The sequence below is a fragment of the Gigantopelta aegis genome, chromosome 1 (assembly GCF_016097555.1).
Source record: "Gigantopelta aegis isolate Gae_Host chromosome 1, Gae_host_genome, whole genome shotgun sequence".
NCBI lineage: Eukaryota > Metazoa > Mollusca > Gastropoda > Neomphalida > Peltospiridae > Gigantopelta > Gigantopelta aegis.
Genome location: NC_054699.1, coordinates 19,919,379 through 19,937,918, shown reverse-complemented (window position 1 = coordinate 19,937,918; position 18,540 = coordinate 19,919,379). Strand labels below are relative to the sequence as shown.

At 40.0% G+C, this 18,540-nt stretch overlaps 2 protein-coding genes across 2 annotated transcripts; one reads left to right on the top strand and one right to left on the bottom strand.

Moving 5' to 3' along the window:
• Positions 1 to 4,813: 4,813 nt before the first annotated feature.
• On the bottom strand, positions 4,814 to 7,780 carry LOC121371737 (cilia- and flagella-associated protein 251-like). The gene is made up of 2 exons (XM_041497846.1): positions 7,300 to 7,780; positions 4,814 to 6,139 (listed from the first exon to the last, which is right to left on the bottom strand). The coding sequence occupies exons 1-2, from the start codon at positions 7,361 to 7,363 to the stop codon at positions 5,034 to 5,036; spliced, it is 1,170 nt and encodes a 389-aa protein (XP_041353780.1). The 5' UTR covers positions 7,364 to 7,780; the 3' UTR covers positions 4,814 to 5,033.
• Positions 7,781 to 10,427: 2,647 nt separating this feature from the next.
• Positions 10,428 to 15,779, top strand: LOC121371730. The gene is made up of 2 exons (XM_041497834.1): positions 10,428 to 10,547; positions 14,090 to 15,779. Exon 2 carries the CDS (start codon positions 14,091 to 14,093, stop codon positions 15,222 to 15,224), a length of 1,134 nt encoding a protein of 377 aa, XP_041353768.1. The 5' UTR covers positions 10,428 to 10,547; position 14,090; the 3' UTR covers positions 15,225 to 15,779.
• Positions 15,780 to 18,540: the final 2,761 nt, after the last annotated feature.

Here is an 18,540-nt window from a genome sequence, read left to right as displayed (position 1 = left end):
GAAGTGTTGTTATAAGTGCTACAACTGGCAGCAGCTATTGGAATTTTCTTATTAGCTCAGCTGGCAGAGCACAAAACTTTCACACAGATTGTCTCTGGTTCGAATCCCCTCAGTATATCTTATCTGTTACGTTAGCTACATGTAGTCTTATATGATTTGTTAGAAAATTGTTTAGAGATCATCCCGTATTGCTAGTATGATTACACATTCAAAGTTTTCCATTAATCAATACTAATTACATTTGTTATTACATTGGTTTTAGTTGCATAATATTTCTACAGTATTTATTCAGTTCAGCATAATGATTTCATGTATTCCTGTATGCATACTTAAAATAATTAATCTCAGCTCAGAATCAACTTTTAATCAGCGAGACATTTTATAAAGAATAAATATTGTAATCATGTCTTTTGTGTTTTCTAATCTTTTGTTGCTTCAGAATGTCTCTTTATAAACAAGAATTCTGCTGATTCGGCAAAACTGGTTGTTGCATCCGTGGATGTTCATCTTATTAGGGGGTGGGTGGTGGGATTGGCTTAAATTGAAGTCTTGTTTTTGTGTTATGGGCCTGCAGTGTCTTGGCCTAACAACAGAAGTTATCAAAGGTTGTGGTATGTGGTATCCTGTCTGTGGGATGGTGATTCCTAGCTATTCATGGAAAAATGTATTGGGTTTCCTAAGACTACATGTAAAATACCAAATGTTTAACATTCAGTAGCCGATGATTAATAAATCAATGTGCTCTAGTGGTGTCGTTAAACAAAACAAACTTTTTCTCTTTTTTTGAAAAAAAATTAATAGAGTAGCTCAAGAAGATCCTTTATGATTTGTTGTTGGGGTTTTGGGTTTTTTCTTTCTTTCTTTATTATTTTAGTTTTAGTTTTGAGGGGAGGGGGTTATGTTTTTTGTAAATCAACGCAATTGTCAAATGCTAGATATTAATTTTTAATTGTTTTATCATGCTTTGATTATCTTCAGGCCTGCAGGAGGCAGGGGTTAGGGGTTAGGGGGCTTTCCAGCAGCAATCCCTTCTTCCCATTTCTTACAGAATAAAGCTATTATTTGCTCCTTTCGCCACTTCAAAATGAGGGGAGGGGGCTACCAAAGAGGAGTAAAAACAAAACCATAACATTTACCAAAACATATTTATTACCATACAACAATATTCACATGGGAAAACCAAGAATATTTTTAGCCTAATAGACAAATTAAGGCATGTGGGTATCTGAACCAATTCTATTGTTACCATGATGGTGGTTACTGGCTTTAAATATCCTCCAACCCAACCCCAGTGGTGCAGCCTTCTTTTAGGAAGTTTTTTTGGGGGGAAAACTACTTTTATCTGTTAAGACTGGATTTATTATTAAAATTGCTAACATGGACCAGTGGTAAAGGGCTCACTTGATGCGCAGTCGGTTTAGGATCGATCCCCGTCAGTGGGCTATTTCTCGCTCCAGCCAGTGCACCACGACTGGTACATCAAAAGGCTGTGGTATGTGTTATCCTGTTTGTGGGATGGTGCATATAAAAGATCCCTTGCTGCTAACTGAAAAGAGTAGTCCATGAAGTGGCGACAGCAGGTTTCCTCCCTCAATATCTGTGTGGTCCTTAACCATATGTCTGATGCCATATAACCGTATATAAAATGTGTTGAGTGCGTCATTAAACCATTTCCTTCCTTCCAATTGCTAAAATATTTTAAGATATATTTCTGAGATGGGACTTTTAGTATTGAAAGTGAGTATGTTTTGGTGGTAAAGTAAACACAATCTTTAATAAATGTAAATTTGTGACCGTTAACTGTGAGATAAATTATTTCTTTTTACTATATTATTCTGTACAGTTGGCTACATCTATCTGCTAAAATATTCCTAAGACATCACACACGACTATACTGATAGATCAAATTTAATTCACTTTTAAAGTAGTTAAAAAGTTGGTTTGTTTTGTTTAACGACTCTAAAAGAGCACACTGATTTATTAAAAAGAAAGACATGTTTTATTTAAGGATGCACTCGGCACATTTTATTTATGGTTATATGGCGTCAGACATATGGTTAAGGACCATACAGATGTTGAGAGAGGAAACCCGCTGTCGCCACTTCATGGCTACTCTGTCCGATTAGCAGCAAGGGATCTTTTATATGCACCATCCCACAGACATGTTAGTACATACCACAGCCTTTGATATACCAGTCGTGCTGCACTGGCTGGAACAAGAAATAGCCCAATGAGCCCACTGACGGAGATCGATCCCACACCGACCGCACATCGAGCAAATGCTGTACCACTGGGCTACATCCCGCCCCACTGATTTATTAATCATCGGCATTGGATGTTGAGCAATGGTCATTTCGACATCCATAGTCAGAGAGGAAACCCACTACATTTTTCCATTATTTTTAAGGGATCTTTTATATGCACCATCCCACAGACAGGATAGCACATACCACAGCCTTTGATATACCACTGGCTGGAACGAGAAATAATCCTAGACCGACCGTGCATGAAGCGAACACATTACCACTGGGCTATGTCACGCCTCTATCAAATACAGAGATGTATTGTGACACTGAATATCAGACAAGGAGTGAGATTTAGCTCAGTCGGTAGAGCGAAGGATCGAAGGATCGAATCCTCTCGATGGACCCATTCTTTCATTGTTTTTTTCCCTATCCAAAACCAGTGCCCCAAGATTGGTATATCAAATGCTCTGTCCTGTGTGTTTAAAGTGCATATAAAAGATCCCTTGCTACTAATGAAAAAAAATGGAACAGATTTCCTCAGAGACTTCAGAAATGTTGGACATCCAACAGCTGATAATTGATTAATAAATGTGCTCTACTGGTTTCGTTAAACAAAACAAAGTTTTTTAAGTTTTAACAGAATGTTGGTAACGTGGTTAACTTCCTGACACTATGCAACTGTTGAATTTTTATATTGATGTTGATCATCATTTTATTTGTTTGCATTCAAGTCCCGGTCACACTGTTAAGGATCGTCTGGCCGGATCCACGACGGATGAAAACCTCACGGATGACCCCGGATAGTGGTCTGTCCGCGGTCCCCTACAGTGCGCCACGGTTTAACTACGGTTTTCGATAGATAAACCAAGGATTATTAAGGATAGGTGTTAGTTGGCAATGTGGAGCGCCACGGGTCGCTAAGGATCGGTACAATTTAGTACGGACCACAACGGATTGTCACGAATGATGCTGGATCGTATCCATGGCTAACCCGGCGTCCTGATCCTTGACAGTGTGGCTGAGGCTTTACCATAGTTTGACATCCAATAGCCGACGTATTTTTCGTTCTGGGGTGTCGTTAAACATCTATTCTATTCTGTTCCTAACACTGTGTATGCAGGTTCTGGTAGTAGACAATATTTACTGCTACTGTTTATATTTTTCCTTATTTCTTTCCATCAGTACACTTTCTAAACTATAATACTGTAGTTATGTAAATGTATCAAATAAATATTTTGAAAAAATAAATTGTCATGTGTTCCGTTATCAAAATGCTAATAATGGCTATCATTTTTAAAGGAAGCCAGCGTATCTTCCACACCCATCATACCTACAACTTGAACTTTGAATATCACTACCCAACTAAATTTAAATCTAGGGAAGTAGCATACATGTATCTCTTGAATTATTCAAACGAGATGTAGATTTTAGTTGCTATATAGGAGGCCTATTATTAGTAGTCGTGATGTAGATTTTAGTTGCTATATACGAGGCCTATTATTAGTAGTCGTAATGTAGATTTTAGTTGCTATATAGGAGGCCTATTATTAGCAGTCGTGATGTAGATTTTAGTTGCTATATAGGAGGCCTATTATTAGCAGTCGTGATGTAGATTTTAGTTGCTATATAGGAGGCCTACTATTAGTAGTCGTGATGTAGATTTTAGTTCCTATATACGAGGCCTATTATTAGTAGTCGTGATGTAGATTTTATTTGCTATATAGGAGGCCTATTATTAGCAGTCGTGATGTAGATTTTAGTTGCTATATAGGAGGCCTACTATTAGTAGTCGTGATGTAGATTTTAGTTCCTATATACGAGGCCTATTATTAGTAGTCGTGATGTAGATTTTAGTTGCTATATAGGAGGCCTATTATTAGTAATCGTATGTAGATTTTAGTTGCTATATAGGAGGCCTATTAGTATTCGTGATGTAGATTTTAGTTGCTATATAGGAGGCCTATTATTAGCAGTCGTGATGTAGATTTTAGTTGCTATATAGGAGGCCTATTATTAGCAGTTGTGATGTAGATTTTAGTTGCAATATACGAGGCCTATTATTAGTAGTCGTGATGTAGTTTTTAGTTTATATATATGAGGCCTATTATTAGTAGTCATGGAAATGGAACAAACATTTCACACAATCAGAAAATTGGAAGATTCATTGTATCCTTGGTAAGATCTGAATGAGTGGGGTAGGGGAAGGGTAGAGGCTTCCCAAATTTTTTTCAGTTGGATGAGGAAATGTTGACATGGATTTTAACTATATATATATAAGTTTCTTCTTCTTCTTTTTTCTTTAAAAAAAGAAAACATTTTCATCTATCAACTGTTGGCTGGATTTATACACAACTACCTGTGACTGTTATTGGGTACTACTTATGTATTTTTATGCATTTGTTTGCAAAAAATATCCATGTAATAACTTTGTAATTTTACACCTACGGGTAACAAACTCAGACTGATTTGAACCTTAGTCTGTGACTGTAAAACTTATTTCTGGATTCAGAACTCAAACTTAAAGAACCCGGTTGAAAACTAGAGCTGCCACTCAATGTGTATGACAGGTGTCTCCTAAACCTTTAATCTAAGCATTTGGTTCAGACTGTAACATTTTAAGACTACGTTTGACGCACATTTAGTCATTGTTAACATAGTCACAGGAATCTTCTCAAGCCAAGGGTCCAATTCTGTAATGACTCTTTCTTATGTATGGATACATATTTAATACAGAATAGCACCCTTGAAGACTGAGCACAGGTTACATAAATCAAGATATTTTTTTATTCACTGTTCATCATGCAGCACCTTCTTCTTCCGGGAGTAAATAGGTCCTGAGTTGGCGGCAAGCTCCATCTTGAAGGCAACCTCATCCTCACCACCTGATCGCCTCAGTACAACGTTATCCCACTCAGCCTTATGCGGATCTTTGTCCTCCGTGCTGCCACCATCGGAACCAATTCCAAATTGCAGTTTGATTTGACTGACCTGTTCCCACAGAGACCAGTGCTTGTGGTCTCCATCTTTTTTCACTTTTTTTGTTTTGTCCTTGGTGGTGTGCAAGTGCTCCTGGAAGTTTTTGTATTCCTGTTTGTTTTTGTTCAACAATTTCTTCAAGTCTATTTGACTTAAGAGCTCATCACCCAGATTTAAATATTGTAATTCTTCGTATCCAATCTTCTTCGCCGTTCTGAGTTCTTCGTCCGTGTGGCTGTCGATCTTTCCGTCGTGCATGATCTGATGCAGAATATCCTCATCCAGAGCGAAGGGTCCTATGCTCTTCGCTGCCTCCTTTTGGTTTTGATGACCCTCTGAATGTTTATGAACTCCGTGCTTGCCATGGACCAATTCTTCCTCGTCCACGGTTCCAATCTTTCCCGCTTGAACCATCTGTTCCTCGTCGAGCTGCACAGTAACACCATCACCTACCGTCTCATGAGCAAACACTTTGATTTCTCCGTGTGGGTGCTCTTCTACATGTTCCTCGTGCTCGATCCCGTGCTCCGTGTCCCCGTGCATGAGAACCCCGTGCAGATCCTTCATCGGGTCTTTCGGGCCGTGCTCGTGGTGCTCCCCGTGCTCTACGTGCGAGGCTTTCAGTTTATCGTCATGTGGCGCCTGCGGTCCGTGTTTCTGGTTGGGTACTTTTTTTAGCAGCTGCTCGTGCTCGTGTGCGTGGTCTCCGCCGGTCGCGTTGTCCCCGTGCATCAGAACTCCGTGCAGCTCCTCGTGGGGCAACTTAGGGCCGTGCTCCTGGTTCGGGACCTCCTCCTCTTCCTCTCCTCCTTCTTTGCCTTTCTCTTCTTTTCCCTTCTCTTCTTTTTGTTTCACTTCTTTTCCTTTTTCGTCTTTTACTTTATCTTCTTTTCCTTTTTCTTCTTTCTCTTTGTCGCCTAACAAAAGAGACGAAAGATATATACATATACATACACACACACACACACACACACACACACACACACACACACACACACACACAGATAGACAGATATATAGATGGATAGATGAGTGATTGGGCAGATGGATGGATAGATCGATGGATGAACGAATGTCGGAATGGGTGGCTATAGTCGAGACGGAGAGAGGAAGGAAGGAAATATTTTATTTAACGAAGCACTCAACACATTTTATTTACGGTTATATGGCGTCAGACATATGGTTAAGGACCACACAGATATTGATACAGGAAACCCGCTGTCGCCACTTCATGGGCTACTCTTTTCGATTAGCAGCAAGGGATCTTTTATATGCACCACCCCACAGACAGGATAACATATACCACGGCCTTTGATGTACCAGTCGTGATGCACTGGCTTGAGCGAGAAATAACCCAATGGGCCCACCGACGGGGATCGATCCCAGACCGACCGCGCATGAAGCGAGCGTTTTACCACTGAGTTACGTCCCGCCCCTAGTGAAGGGAGGTAACAACTAATCCCCTCCCCCAAGAAATAGGAAAACGTGCCTTTTTAAATTAGAAGAGCCTGTTTTGAGTAGCTGAAGAACAATGTGTCGTTGATAGCTTTTTCATTTTCTTCTGAGAATCCTTTTCTTTTTTTCTTTAAAAAAAAAATTAGAATGTTTATTTTTTAATTGTACCCCCTACATTCTCTGGCATGAACAAAGATTCCCCTTTCTCTCCATCTATACAATATTTTATTAGGCCTAATAGTTTACCTGTGGTCTTAACTATTACATGTATTATTATTTTATATAGTAATTTACCTGTGGGTTTGGGGCGGGACGTAGCCCAGTGGTAAAGCGCTCGCTTGATGCGCGGTCGGTCTGGGATCAATCCCCGTCGGTGGGCTCATTGGGTTATTTCTCGTCACAGCCAGTGCACCACGACTAGTATATCAAATGCCGTGGTATGTGTTATCCTGTCTGTGGGATGGTGCATATAAAAGATCCCTTGCTACTAATGGAACAATGTAACGGGCTTCCTTTCTTTGACTGTAAAAATGACCTATCTTTGACATCCAATAGCCGATGATTAATAAATCAATGTGCTCTAGTGGTGTCGTTAAACAAAACAAACTTTACTTATTTTTACCTGTGGGTTTAGCTATTATTCCAGACACCAATAGCACCAGCACGATCACAAATTGCTTTTTCATATTTACACACAACCGAATACTCCACTCTTAATATCTACAGCAACGATCAAACTTAGCTTTCCATAAGAATCACAGAAAAGTCAAATGTATTCTCCACAGCTTCATTCAATCCTTAACGAAAATCGCTTGTCAAGAACAACCAAGAAATCTTCGTCAGTCATACTGCCACGGTTTCTTAAATTTTTTGTATATTCTCCCATTAGAAAATTAAATAATTTTAGAGACACAGTTTACTTTAAAAACTGTAATTTCAGAAGCTCGTACACCTTAAATATGCGTGTCATTGAAAACTGTAAATCCACAAGCTCGTTACACTTTAAAACTGCGTGTCATTAAAAACTTTGATTTCACAAGCTCGTTAAAATTCAAAACTGCGTGTCATTGAAAACTGTCGTTTTACAAACACGTACACTTCAAACTGCGTGTCATTGCTCTGTCATCGATATATCCACGTTGTCGACGACGCCAGTGGCCCCAGTCAATAATGTGACACGTGTGACGGCGTCTCCGAAACGTTCATCGATTATTAGTTTTCATAACAATTTTACCTGGACGTCTTTTGTGTATTTCTACATATATATTCAAATGGTATTTTAAAAAGGAGATCTAATTATTATAATTATGAAATATATAGTAAATACCTGACTTGTAACAAGCAGTCACTTATCTAAAGAAGACAAGTTAATTTAAAAAAAAAATACATCACCTTAAACTCTCTCTCTCTCTCTCTCTCTCTCTCTCTCTCTCTCTCTCTCTCTCTCTCTCTCTCTCTCTCTCTCTCTCTCTCTCTCTCTCTCTCTCATTCGACCTACACGATATACCCGTAAATAGTGAGGAAGCCACAGTCTCTAACGGTGGGGACACCAGCCACATTTTAATATTTATTTATTCTGGAGTTTTCTGTCTTGTTCTTGTTGTGACTCTGTCTCTGTGGGACGGGATGTAGCTCAGTGGTAGAGCGGTCGCCTGAGGTACGATGTGTTACACCCTATCAAAGGCCATGGTATGTACTGCACTGTCTGTGGGAAATGCATATAATAGATCCCTTGCTGTTTTATCGGCAGCAGGATTCCTCTCTGTCTATTACATCAACCAATTGTTGAAATTGTCATATGTTAAATAGCCATGGTTTCAAATCTACTAAGCGTAAGTAGGGTATTGTTAAACACACATTCCTTTCCTTTCATCTGTTCCCAACGATCTGTTTCTGTTTCTCCCTCTCTCTTCCTCTATCCATATCTATATTTCTTTTTCTCAGTCCGAATCTCTCTCTCTCTCTCTCTCTCTCTCTCTCTCTCTCTCTCTCTCTCTCTCTCTCTCTCTCTCTCTCTCTCTCTCTCTCTATATATATATATATATATATATATATATATATATATATATATATATATATATGTCTGTCTGTCTCTTTGTCTGTCTGTCTCCCTTCCTCCCTCCCCTTCTCTTTCTCTCTATCTATATATTCTATATACCCCCCCCCCTCTCTGTCTCTCTCTCTCTCTCTCTCTCTCTCTCTCTCTCTCTCTCTCTCTCTCTCTCTCTCTCTCTCTCTCTCTCTCTCTCTCTCTCTCTCTCTCTCTCTCTCTCTCTCTCTCTCTATATATATATATATATATATATATGTATGTCTGTCTCTTTGTCTGTCTGTCTCCCTTCTCCTCCCCTTCTCTTTCTCTCTATCTATATATCCTCTCTATCTCTCTCTCTCTCTCTCTCTCTCTCTCTCTCTCTCTCTCTCTCTCTCTCTCTCTCTCTCTCTCTCTCTCTCTCTATATATATATATATATATATATATATATATATATATATCTGTCTGTCTCTTTGTCTGTCTGTCTCCCTTCCTCCCTCCCCTTCTCTTTCTCTCTATCTATATACCCCCCCCCCTCTCTCTCTCTCTCTCTCTCTCTCTCTATCATTCGACCTACACAATATACCCGTAAATAAAAATGAGTTGAATTTGTCGTTACATAAACCATTTCCTCCTTCTTTCAATCCTTCCTGAGTCGAAATTCTTAATAAACGATAATATATGGTTACCACCAATAAATCCCCAACTGTGTGAATAGAAAAATTAAAATAAATCATTTTATTTTACGGTAGGAATAATTGATCAGAAGACCTTAAAATAACAAGCGTTAGGTGAGACCCTTGGGATGGCTGAGACATGTGGCACCGGCAGGCCACATGGGTGACATGTGGTAGAATTATTTGTATGTTATATTGTCAGTCACTTTTTTTTTAAGGAGACATAAAAGAATATGCATGAACAACGCTCTATCATTCAGGCCTGTAGGAACGATATCTGAAGGTGTGTGTGTGGGGGAGGGGGGGGGGGGGGGGGCAGTCTCTAGTGAGGGGACACACTCTTTTTTATAGAGTATATATATATATATATATATATATATATATATATATATATATATATATATATATATATATATATGTATGTTGTTTTTTTTTTTTTTTTTAAACCCACCCAAAAACAAAACGAAACAGAAAAATAGGCCTACATTTTCATCCTGAAGTGTGTGTGTGGGGGGAGGGGGGAGGCGACAGAGAGGCACGGTTCTTATGGGCTTGACATTATTTTAATTTACGTTTCACTATCTTTTTTTTTTTTCTTTTTTCATAAATTATTTATCAATGCAGTATTACTATGTCTTTGTTTATACACCAATACACAATATTAGTATTTTGTATTACACACCAATACACAATGTTAGTATTAATTATACATCAATTGTTTAAAAACGTTTAGATCTACAACTCGCATTTATTCATCAGATTCGTTCTGAAACAGCCTGTTGTAAAATAAATACGCATGTGGTATCTAACCACTTTATTTGTTTGCATTTACCATAGTTTGACACCCAATAGCCGGTGTATTTTCGTGCTGGGGTGTCGTTAAACATTCATTCATTCATTCGTGGTATCTAACGGCCACGTATGAAACGCTGTGTTATAATGATAATATTTACACGCGGACCTCGATATCGCCTTAAATTATCATATATGACGTCACACTAGTGAAGCAGTCCTTGTGGCTCAATCGAAACTCTCGTGATTTGCATTAGACATGCGTCAAAAATCTATAAATAACTATATGACTGCTATCATGTGACTGAAGCCCGATAAAGCCACAACACAGTGACTTGACGGATAGAAAAGATATTACGCGCTACAGGTAAGCAGGTGTAGGATTTTATCATAAGATACATATAAACTTGTATTATTTACGCCCATGTCTGTATTTCACTGGGCCGGTCATTCTGTCTTAGTGTTTTCCTCCTTGTACGCTGATAAGGCGGAACCTAGCTCAGTTGGTAGAGCGCTCGCTCGTGGTACTTTGATTGTAGGATCGAAACTCTTCAGGTGATTCTAGCCCAGGGCCCCGTTCCACAAAGTGATCTTAGCGCTAAGATCACCTTATGTTAGCTGTGCAGTTATCCTGATCTAGACTGACGTTTGGTTCAAATGCCCGTCTACCTCTCTTACCGTCAGAGAACACGGGCTAAATGGACCCATTCTCTCATTAGATCTTGTCCCGTCCCCATTCTCCCGGGGGCGAGACGTAGCCCAGTGGTAAAGTGCTCGCTTGGTGCGCGATCGGTTTGAGATCGATCCTCGTCAGTGGTACCATTGGGCCCAGTGGGCTATTTTTCGCTCAAGCCAGTGCACCACGACTGGTACATCAAAGGCCGTGGTGTATGCTATCCTGTCTATGGGATGGTGCATATAAAAGATCCCTTGCTGCTTATTGAAAAGAGTAGCCCATGAAGTGGCGACAGCGGGTTTCCTCCTTCAATATCTGTGTGGTCCTTAACCATATGTCCGACGCCATATAACCGTAAATAAAATGTGTTGAGTACGTCGTTAAATAAAACATTTCCTTCCTTCCTTCCTGTTCCCCCGCGATCGGTATATCAAAAACCGTGTTATGAGGTGTCCTGTCAGTGGGAAAGTGCATATAAAAATTTAAAATGTAGCGGGTTTCCTCTGAAGACTATGTGTCAGAATTACCAAATGTCGGACATCCAATAAGCGATTATTAATAAATCAATGTGCTCTAGTGGTGTCATTAAACAACACAAACATTTTGTAGGCAGATATGTAGGTAGGTGGGTTGGTTGGTTGGTTTGTAGGCAGGAAGGCAGGCAGGCATTCAAACTTAAATGTTGAAGGCACAAGGAAATTATTTTAATCACTAATATCCATATGTATATATATTATCCTGCACCCACCTTTTCTGTTCACAGAATATGATGACGGATAAAAGCAAAGTCATATCCTGCAACTAGCAGGATATCCTGCTACTAGCAGGATATGCCGTTTGACGTCACACGCATAGCCTATATTACAAACTCGCTCATTTGACCTCAAGGTCATGGTACAATGTGGCTGATATAACAGAAATAATAGTTTTTCGCCTTAATTTTTATGGTCTGCAGGATTTCCCATTCTTACCTTCACAGGATAAAACAGATATCCGACGTCATTAACTAAATATTCTCTATATAATATGTCAACAGTACCCACAGAAAAAAAAGACACTAACACTAAATATATTGACTTTTACTGGTATATTACACAATATTATCTTCCTTTAATTGGCGGGACCTAGCCCAGTGGTAAAGCGCTCGCTTGATGCGCGGTCGGTTTAGGATCGATCCCCGTCGGTGGCCCCATTGGGCTATTTCTCGTTCCAGCCAGTGCTCCACAACTGGTGTAACAAAGGCCGTGGTATGTAATATGTCTAGAGATCTATCATCTGTAGATGTGCGAGTGCGCGTGCGCGTCACCTATGTGTGTGTGTGTGTGTGTGTGTGTGTGTGTGTGTGTGACTGTCTGTCTGCTATTTTAATAGATAAAATTTTTTTTTTTTTTTTTTTGGCCAAAGATGTTCTAGGAAACCAATGTTTACACCTTGTGACAACTCATTAAACATTTATATTCTTCAGTTAATTATTCAAAGATTATATTTAATTTGTAATAATTTATCACATATATATATATATATATATATATATATATATATATATATATATATATACATATACATATACATATACATATATATATATATATATATACATACATATATATACATACATATACATATATACATATACATACAGATATATATAGATACTGATATATATATGTATATGTATATGTATATGTATATGTATATATATATATATATATATATATATATATATATATATATATATATATATATATATAATCTAATCAATAAAATCCAGGATATGTTAAATTTCAATTATCAAAAATAGGTATAAAAGTGAAAAATACGCCCTATTGTTTAAAAACTAGGGTCTATCACTTTAATGTTGCCGTCGCTAGTACACCGAGGTATTCGGGTTCACTGCGCTCGCTTATCTAAATCAAGCGCAAATAAACGCAATCTCTAGCGCTGTGTTCAGTCGAAAGATCAGCCAGTCGTTTGTCGCTAACATACCGGCCTCGGTGGCGTAGTGGTTAAGCCATCGGACTACAGGCTGGTAGGTAATGGGTTCGGATCCCAGTCGAGGCATGGGATTTTTAATCCAGATACCGACACCAAACCTTGAGTGAGTGATCTGCAAGGCTCAATGGGTAGGTGTAAACCACTTGCACCGACCAGTGATCCATAACTGGTTCAACAAAGGCCATGGTTTGTGCTATCCTGCCTGTGGGAAGTGCAAATAAAAGATCCTTTGCTGACTATCGTAAAAGAGTAGCCTATGTGGCGACAGCGGATTTCCTCTAAAAGAAAAAAACAGTGTCAGAACGACCATATGTTTGACGTCCAATAGCCGATGATAAGATAAAAAATCAATGGGCTCTAGTGGCGTCGTTAAATAAAACAAACTTTACTCCTTTTTTTTTTGTCGCTAACATCTTTCTAGACTACTTTTTATGCTAGTCTCAAACTGTCAACTGTCAAGACGAAGTTGATCAACTCGACGGTTTGCGTTGTAATTTCACCAACTCCCGACTTAACTAATTGGTCGTAGGGGTTGTATACGACAATAATTGAGTTCTAAGAGCGCTCAGACTAGCAACTGGCCAGTCGTAGAAGTCGTGACAGCTGAATGTTGGCCAACTTTGTGCTGGTAGTTGGTAGTCGGAGTCTAGCATTATGCTAATCGACGCGCACCCGTCGTAAGTCGGGTGTTGGGGAAATTACAATGCTTGATTCTCTGTTAGGATTTTGGCCATTAAACCTGTTTATAATATTGTGCAGTTATCGACATATATATGTTACTTTTGTCATGTATTGGATTTGATCTGGATCAATTTTGAAAGAGCCTTTAAAGTTGCAGAGCCTAGTTTCAACCCGTTAAAATTGACATTAAGTTTGGGTAATCTGCAAACCAGTAATTCATTTGGATAAAGTTAAAACAGAGTAAAACCATTCTGTGGTGTTTAAGCATGGAACTACCCTTAAACAATAGACTCGAGCTCTTCTCCATAACCGTTACTTATCAGAAGTACGCACGTTTTTAAAAATATGAAAAAAATGCATTTCGTGGTATTACAAACACCAGGATCATTAGAAACACTTCGGATGTACTGAAATGGATATTATAACTTATAAAATCTAAGTAATGTCTGATATTAATTATTAAAAATGGCTCTAATTGTGGGAAAAAAGATGCTGTTATGTTTAAAAACCGGGTTCTGCCACTTTTAATGTTATAATATTTGTTTTGCATATTTCAGAATGACAAAGTGCAGCTTTGGAAAGTGTAAGCGAAACCCGACCGTGAAAACCGAAGATGGGCGGAGACCAGGCCGGTATCTATGCGGGTGTCTGGCTAACGTCGTCATCATCATCCTCGTGGCCTTCGGGGTCGCTGCATTCAATCTGAGAAGCTACACAAGCTCTTCGGATTTCTACAACTTTCACAAAGGAGACCAGATCTCCATCAAGGAAACGGAAGCAGACGACTTTTCCACCATCTTGTGCAAGAAGTATCGCGTTGAGCCGTGGACGAAAGCGAACGTCTATCTACTCCACTCCAAGGCCAAGGTGGACAAACACCACAAGAAGGAGGTAAGGAAGCAGCTGGCGCACGGCACCTTCAACGCAGACAACAGCTACAACTACGACGGCTTTTACCTCCTGAAGCATTCGGAGATTTTCGTGAATGCTTGCCGGATTACAAGTGAGCTCCCGGATATGGATGTGGAGATGAACGTCATGCTGTTCAAAGGGAGAGAATCGTGGAAGACTTGGCAGGAGGACCAAGAATGCAGAGACTGTCCGATCATGACTCTGACCCTCACCGACAGAGACACGTGCAGCGTTGGCAGCGGCGGCGTCGGCAGCAGAACCATGAAATACAAAGTCCACCACACCGGCAGCTACTACGTGGCCGTCGCCCGGAAATACAAGCGTGACCTCCACAAACCGGTCAGTCTGAACGTGGACGTTCTGGTGGAGCGTACCACTTACAAACTGGACCGCATCAAGGAGTTCTGCCCAGACACTCGTTACTGCCTGCTCAATCTGACGTACGCTTCCAAGGAGGACGTCGTGGTAGAGATGAACGACGACAGGTTTGCCACCGACGCCTTCTTCTCGACTCACTGCCATCTGCGGGTGATGTTCTGGGTGGGGATATTCGGCGTCCTGCCCGCGATGCTCATTCTCATCGCGGTGTCGTGCTGTTGCTGTTGTATAGCCTGCGGGAAGAGTGACGACGCCAAACCGGGAAAAGATAAGGCGCAGCCGATAAACTACAGCGACAAGGCTACACTCGTCATCAACGAACAGTTGCCTGGGCAACAGCTGCCTCAGCAACAGCTACCTAGTTACGAGTCGGTCGTCAATGACAAATTGCAAATCGTGTGAAATAAAGGAGAGATTACTGCAGTTTCACGAGAACACATTATATTCCAATTCTAACTCCAATTCGTTTATTTTGAGTTTAATTATAAATGAAAATGATAAATATATTTGTAACAAACTGATGAGCCGAATCAAACACATTATCAAATAGTGGAACCTATTCTAAAGGCAATCGTACATAACAATTACTTGTCTGTACATAAAAGGCGTCATTTATGACCACTCGTCTAAAAGGATAGTGTATAACAACCACATGTCGACAAAGAACATCTTATAAAACAAACTCGTGTCTATTAATGACAAACAATTAAAAATATAATAATAACGTGTTCTAAAGGACATCGTAAATAACGACCACCTGGCAATAGCGGGCAGTTCAGGGTTGACTCTTGTGCATATTGATATGTCAAGGTTTAATTTTAGTTCTTCTCGGGTGACTTTTAAAAACAGGTTCGACCGTATTGTGCCAAATTTAAAAAAGCTAGAGTGGTGATGATTTGTGTTTATAGATGAAATGAAAACTGTTATAATGTATAAATATCCTTTGCAACAATCAAACTATATCGTCTGTTTTCAGTAGTACTTAATTACTTAATATACATACGGGCATGTACACACAAGCACCAACGCAAACATACAAACATACTCACACACTCACACAGACACACACACACATACGCACACACACACAGACAGACACACACACACACACAGAGACAGACATACTCACACACACACACACACACGTACTCACACACTCACACACACACACACAGACAGACACACACACACACATACGCACACACACACAGAAGGAGAGAAACCGAGAGAGATTATTTGTGGTGTCGTGATTAAGCCATCGGACTTAAGCCTGGTAGGTACTGGGTTCGTATCCCGGTACCGGCTCCCACCCAGAGCATGTGTAACGACTCAGTGGGTAGACGTAAGGCCACTACACCGACTACTCTATCACTAACAACTAACAACTAACCACTAACTCTCTGTCCTGGACAAATAGCCAAAATAGGTGACGTATTTGAACTGTATTATGATAGAAGCACGAAAATAAGTTGAAATGAATGAAATGAGATTATGTATGTGCACGTGGGTGAACTGTTTATCTGTGTGAAATGTATTGGTGTGTATCTCTCTCTCTCTCTCTCTCTCTCTCTCTCTCTCTCTCTCTCTCTCTCTCTCTCTCTCTCTCTCTCTCTGTGTGTGTGTGTGTGTGTGTGTGTGTGTTCGTGTGGTGTTGAGGTATTTTTAAAACGAATGTAAACTATATATGGGCAGAATTTTACCCCCCACCCACATCCCAACCCCCCCCCCCCCAAAAAAAAAACCCCAAAAAAAACAACAACAATAACATCAACAAAAAAAACCCCACCTCCAAACAAATAAGAAATTAAAAATATATATACACATGTATATATGTCAGGCTACATACGGTCCTGGGTTCATATACGTGTTATATGCTGTGTACATTATTAATTAGTCATGTAAGATTAGATAGTCGACGGACAAGACGACATATACTAAACAGCTTTCCAAACAAGATAGGAGAAATCACAGCCCACTTCACACACGTGTATAATAGTGAAACAATAGACTCACTCCCGAATGACGTAGACAGGTTTTAATTCTGTAATCTTATAGTTCGACGACTCGGGTTAGTTATGTGCACTTACACTGGGAAATAATATAGCTCGAGTCGCCTCTAGCCTTCCCCTTTGATTATTTGTTGTAGGGTAGTAGCTGGCGACTATTTGGTTTTCGTATTTCGCGCATCTAATATTACACAGATTCCCCTCTAGCTCTCCCTTATAACAACTAATTAAAGGGGAGGGCTAGAGGGTGCTTGAGCTAGGAAAAAAGACATTTGTACATAGCTGTTAGTAGGTGGGGTGGGATGGGGAAGTTATTAAATCGCATATTCTACCCACCTCAGCTTCAAAGTTGGGTGGGTGGGTCGTGGGGTGGGTGGAGGCTTAATCCATTGTGTTTAGTTATCATTTGTTTTACTTTCCGGTTGATTATCAAACATAATTAAACTATTGTTTTCAGCATCAATATATCCTGTGATGATTTAGATATGTTTTAGTAAGTGTGTTAGTTGACTAAGCAAATATAAATTTAACTTATCTCTTCGGATACTTTTTTTAACAACACCACAAGATCCATTGATTTATTAATCATCGGCTATTGGATGTCAAACATTTGGTAATTTTTACATATAGTCTTAGAGAGGAAACCCGATAATTTTTTTCATTAGTAGCAAGGGATCTTTTATATGCACCATCCCACAGATAGGATAACACATACCACAGCCTTTGACATACCACTCGTGGTGCACTGGCTGGAACGAGAAATAGCCGAATGGGCCCACCGACGGGGATCGATCCTAGACTGATCGCGCATCACTGGGTTACGTCCCGCCCCCTCTGCGGATACGTGTACCTTATTTGACATCCTGTCGGAAATCACCGAACAATATATCGTGAAATATCATTTTCAGCAGGACAGCGTTTTACAGGAGTACTCTTTTCCTGTGCTTTGTTTCTTTTTGAAATGCCACCTCACCTATTTTAGGCTTGATACGGCCCTGACCCTAAGTCAGATAAGTATATGTTGTGCTCGCACCCCAGTACCAGTCCAGGGTGTATTTAGTTTAACAGATCGATGGTGAATTTAACATTTTTCTATTAGCAGCAGGGGATTTTTAATATGCATTTTCCCACATGCAGGACAGGACGTACCACAACCTTTGGTATACCAGTCATTCGGCACTGGGTGGGACGGGGGAAAAACCAATCAGATATTAAGTCCACCAAGGGAGTTTGATCCTTCCACTCAAGAACCTCGGGCGAGCGCTCTTCGGACGGTGTAGGCCTAACACTAATACACCGACTTGGGTCGTTTTCCACGTGTATAGATTTTGGCGCGGGACGCTGAAGACGGACACATCAAAATTTGAATTCTAGATACGATTATTAAAAGCAACGTTTCCATGAGCCCTCACAGCGTCAACAATTTCGCACTTGATAAACGGCCCCGACTCTTACTAATTACTAACTTGGGGCGGGATGTAGGCCAGTGGTAAAAGCGCTCGTTTGATGCACGGTCGGTTTGGCATTGATTCCCGTCGGTGGGCCCATTGGGCTATTTCTCGTTCCAGCCAGTGCACCGCGACTGGTATATCATATGCCGTGGTATGTACTATCCTGTCTGTGGGATGGTGCATATAAAAGATCCCTTACTACTAATGGAAAAATGTAGCTTTTTTTCTCTTTGACCATGTCAAAATTACCAAATGTTTGAC

What these genes read in the sequence shown, in the direction of transcription:
- LOC121371737 (XM_041497846.1), bottom strand. Translation starts at nt 7,363, where the DNA reads ATGAAAAAGCAATTTGTGATCGTGCTGGTGCTATTGGTGTCTGGAATA. An exon ending in AATAATAGCTAAACCCACAG is followed by an intron (nt 6,140 to 7,299) that starts GTAAAAATAAGT and finishes CTCTTTTGTTAG; the next exon opens with GCGACAAAGAGAAAGAAGAA.
- LOC121371730 (XM_041497834.1), top strand. Translation starts at nt 14,091, where the DNA reads ATGACAAAGTGCAGCTTTGGAAAGTGTAAGCGAAACCCGACCGTGAAA.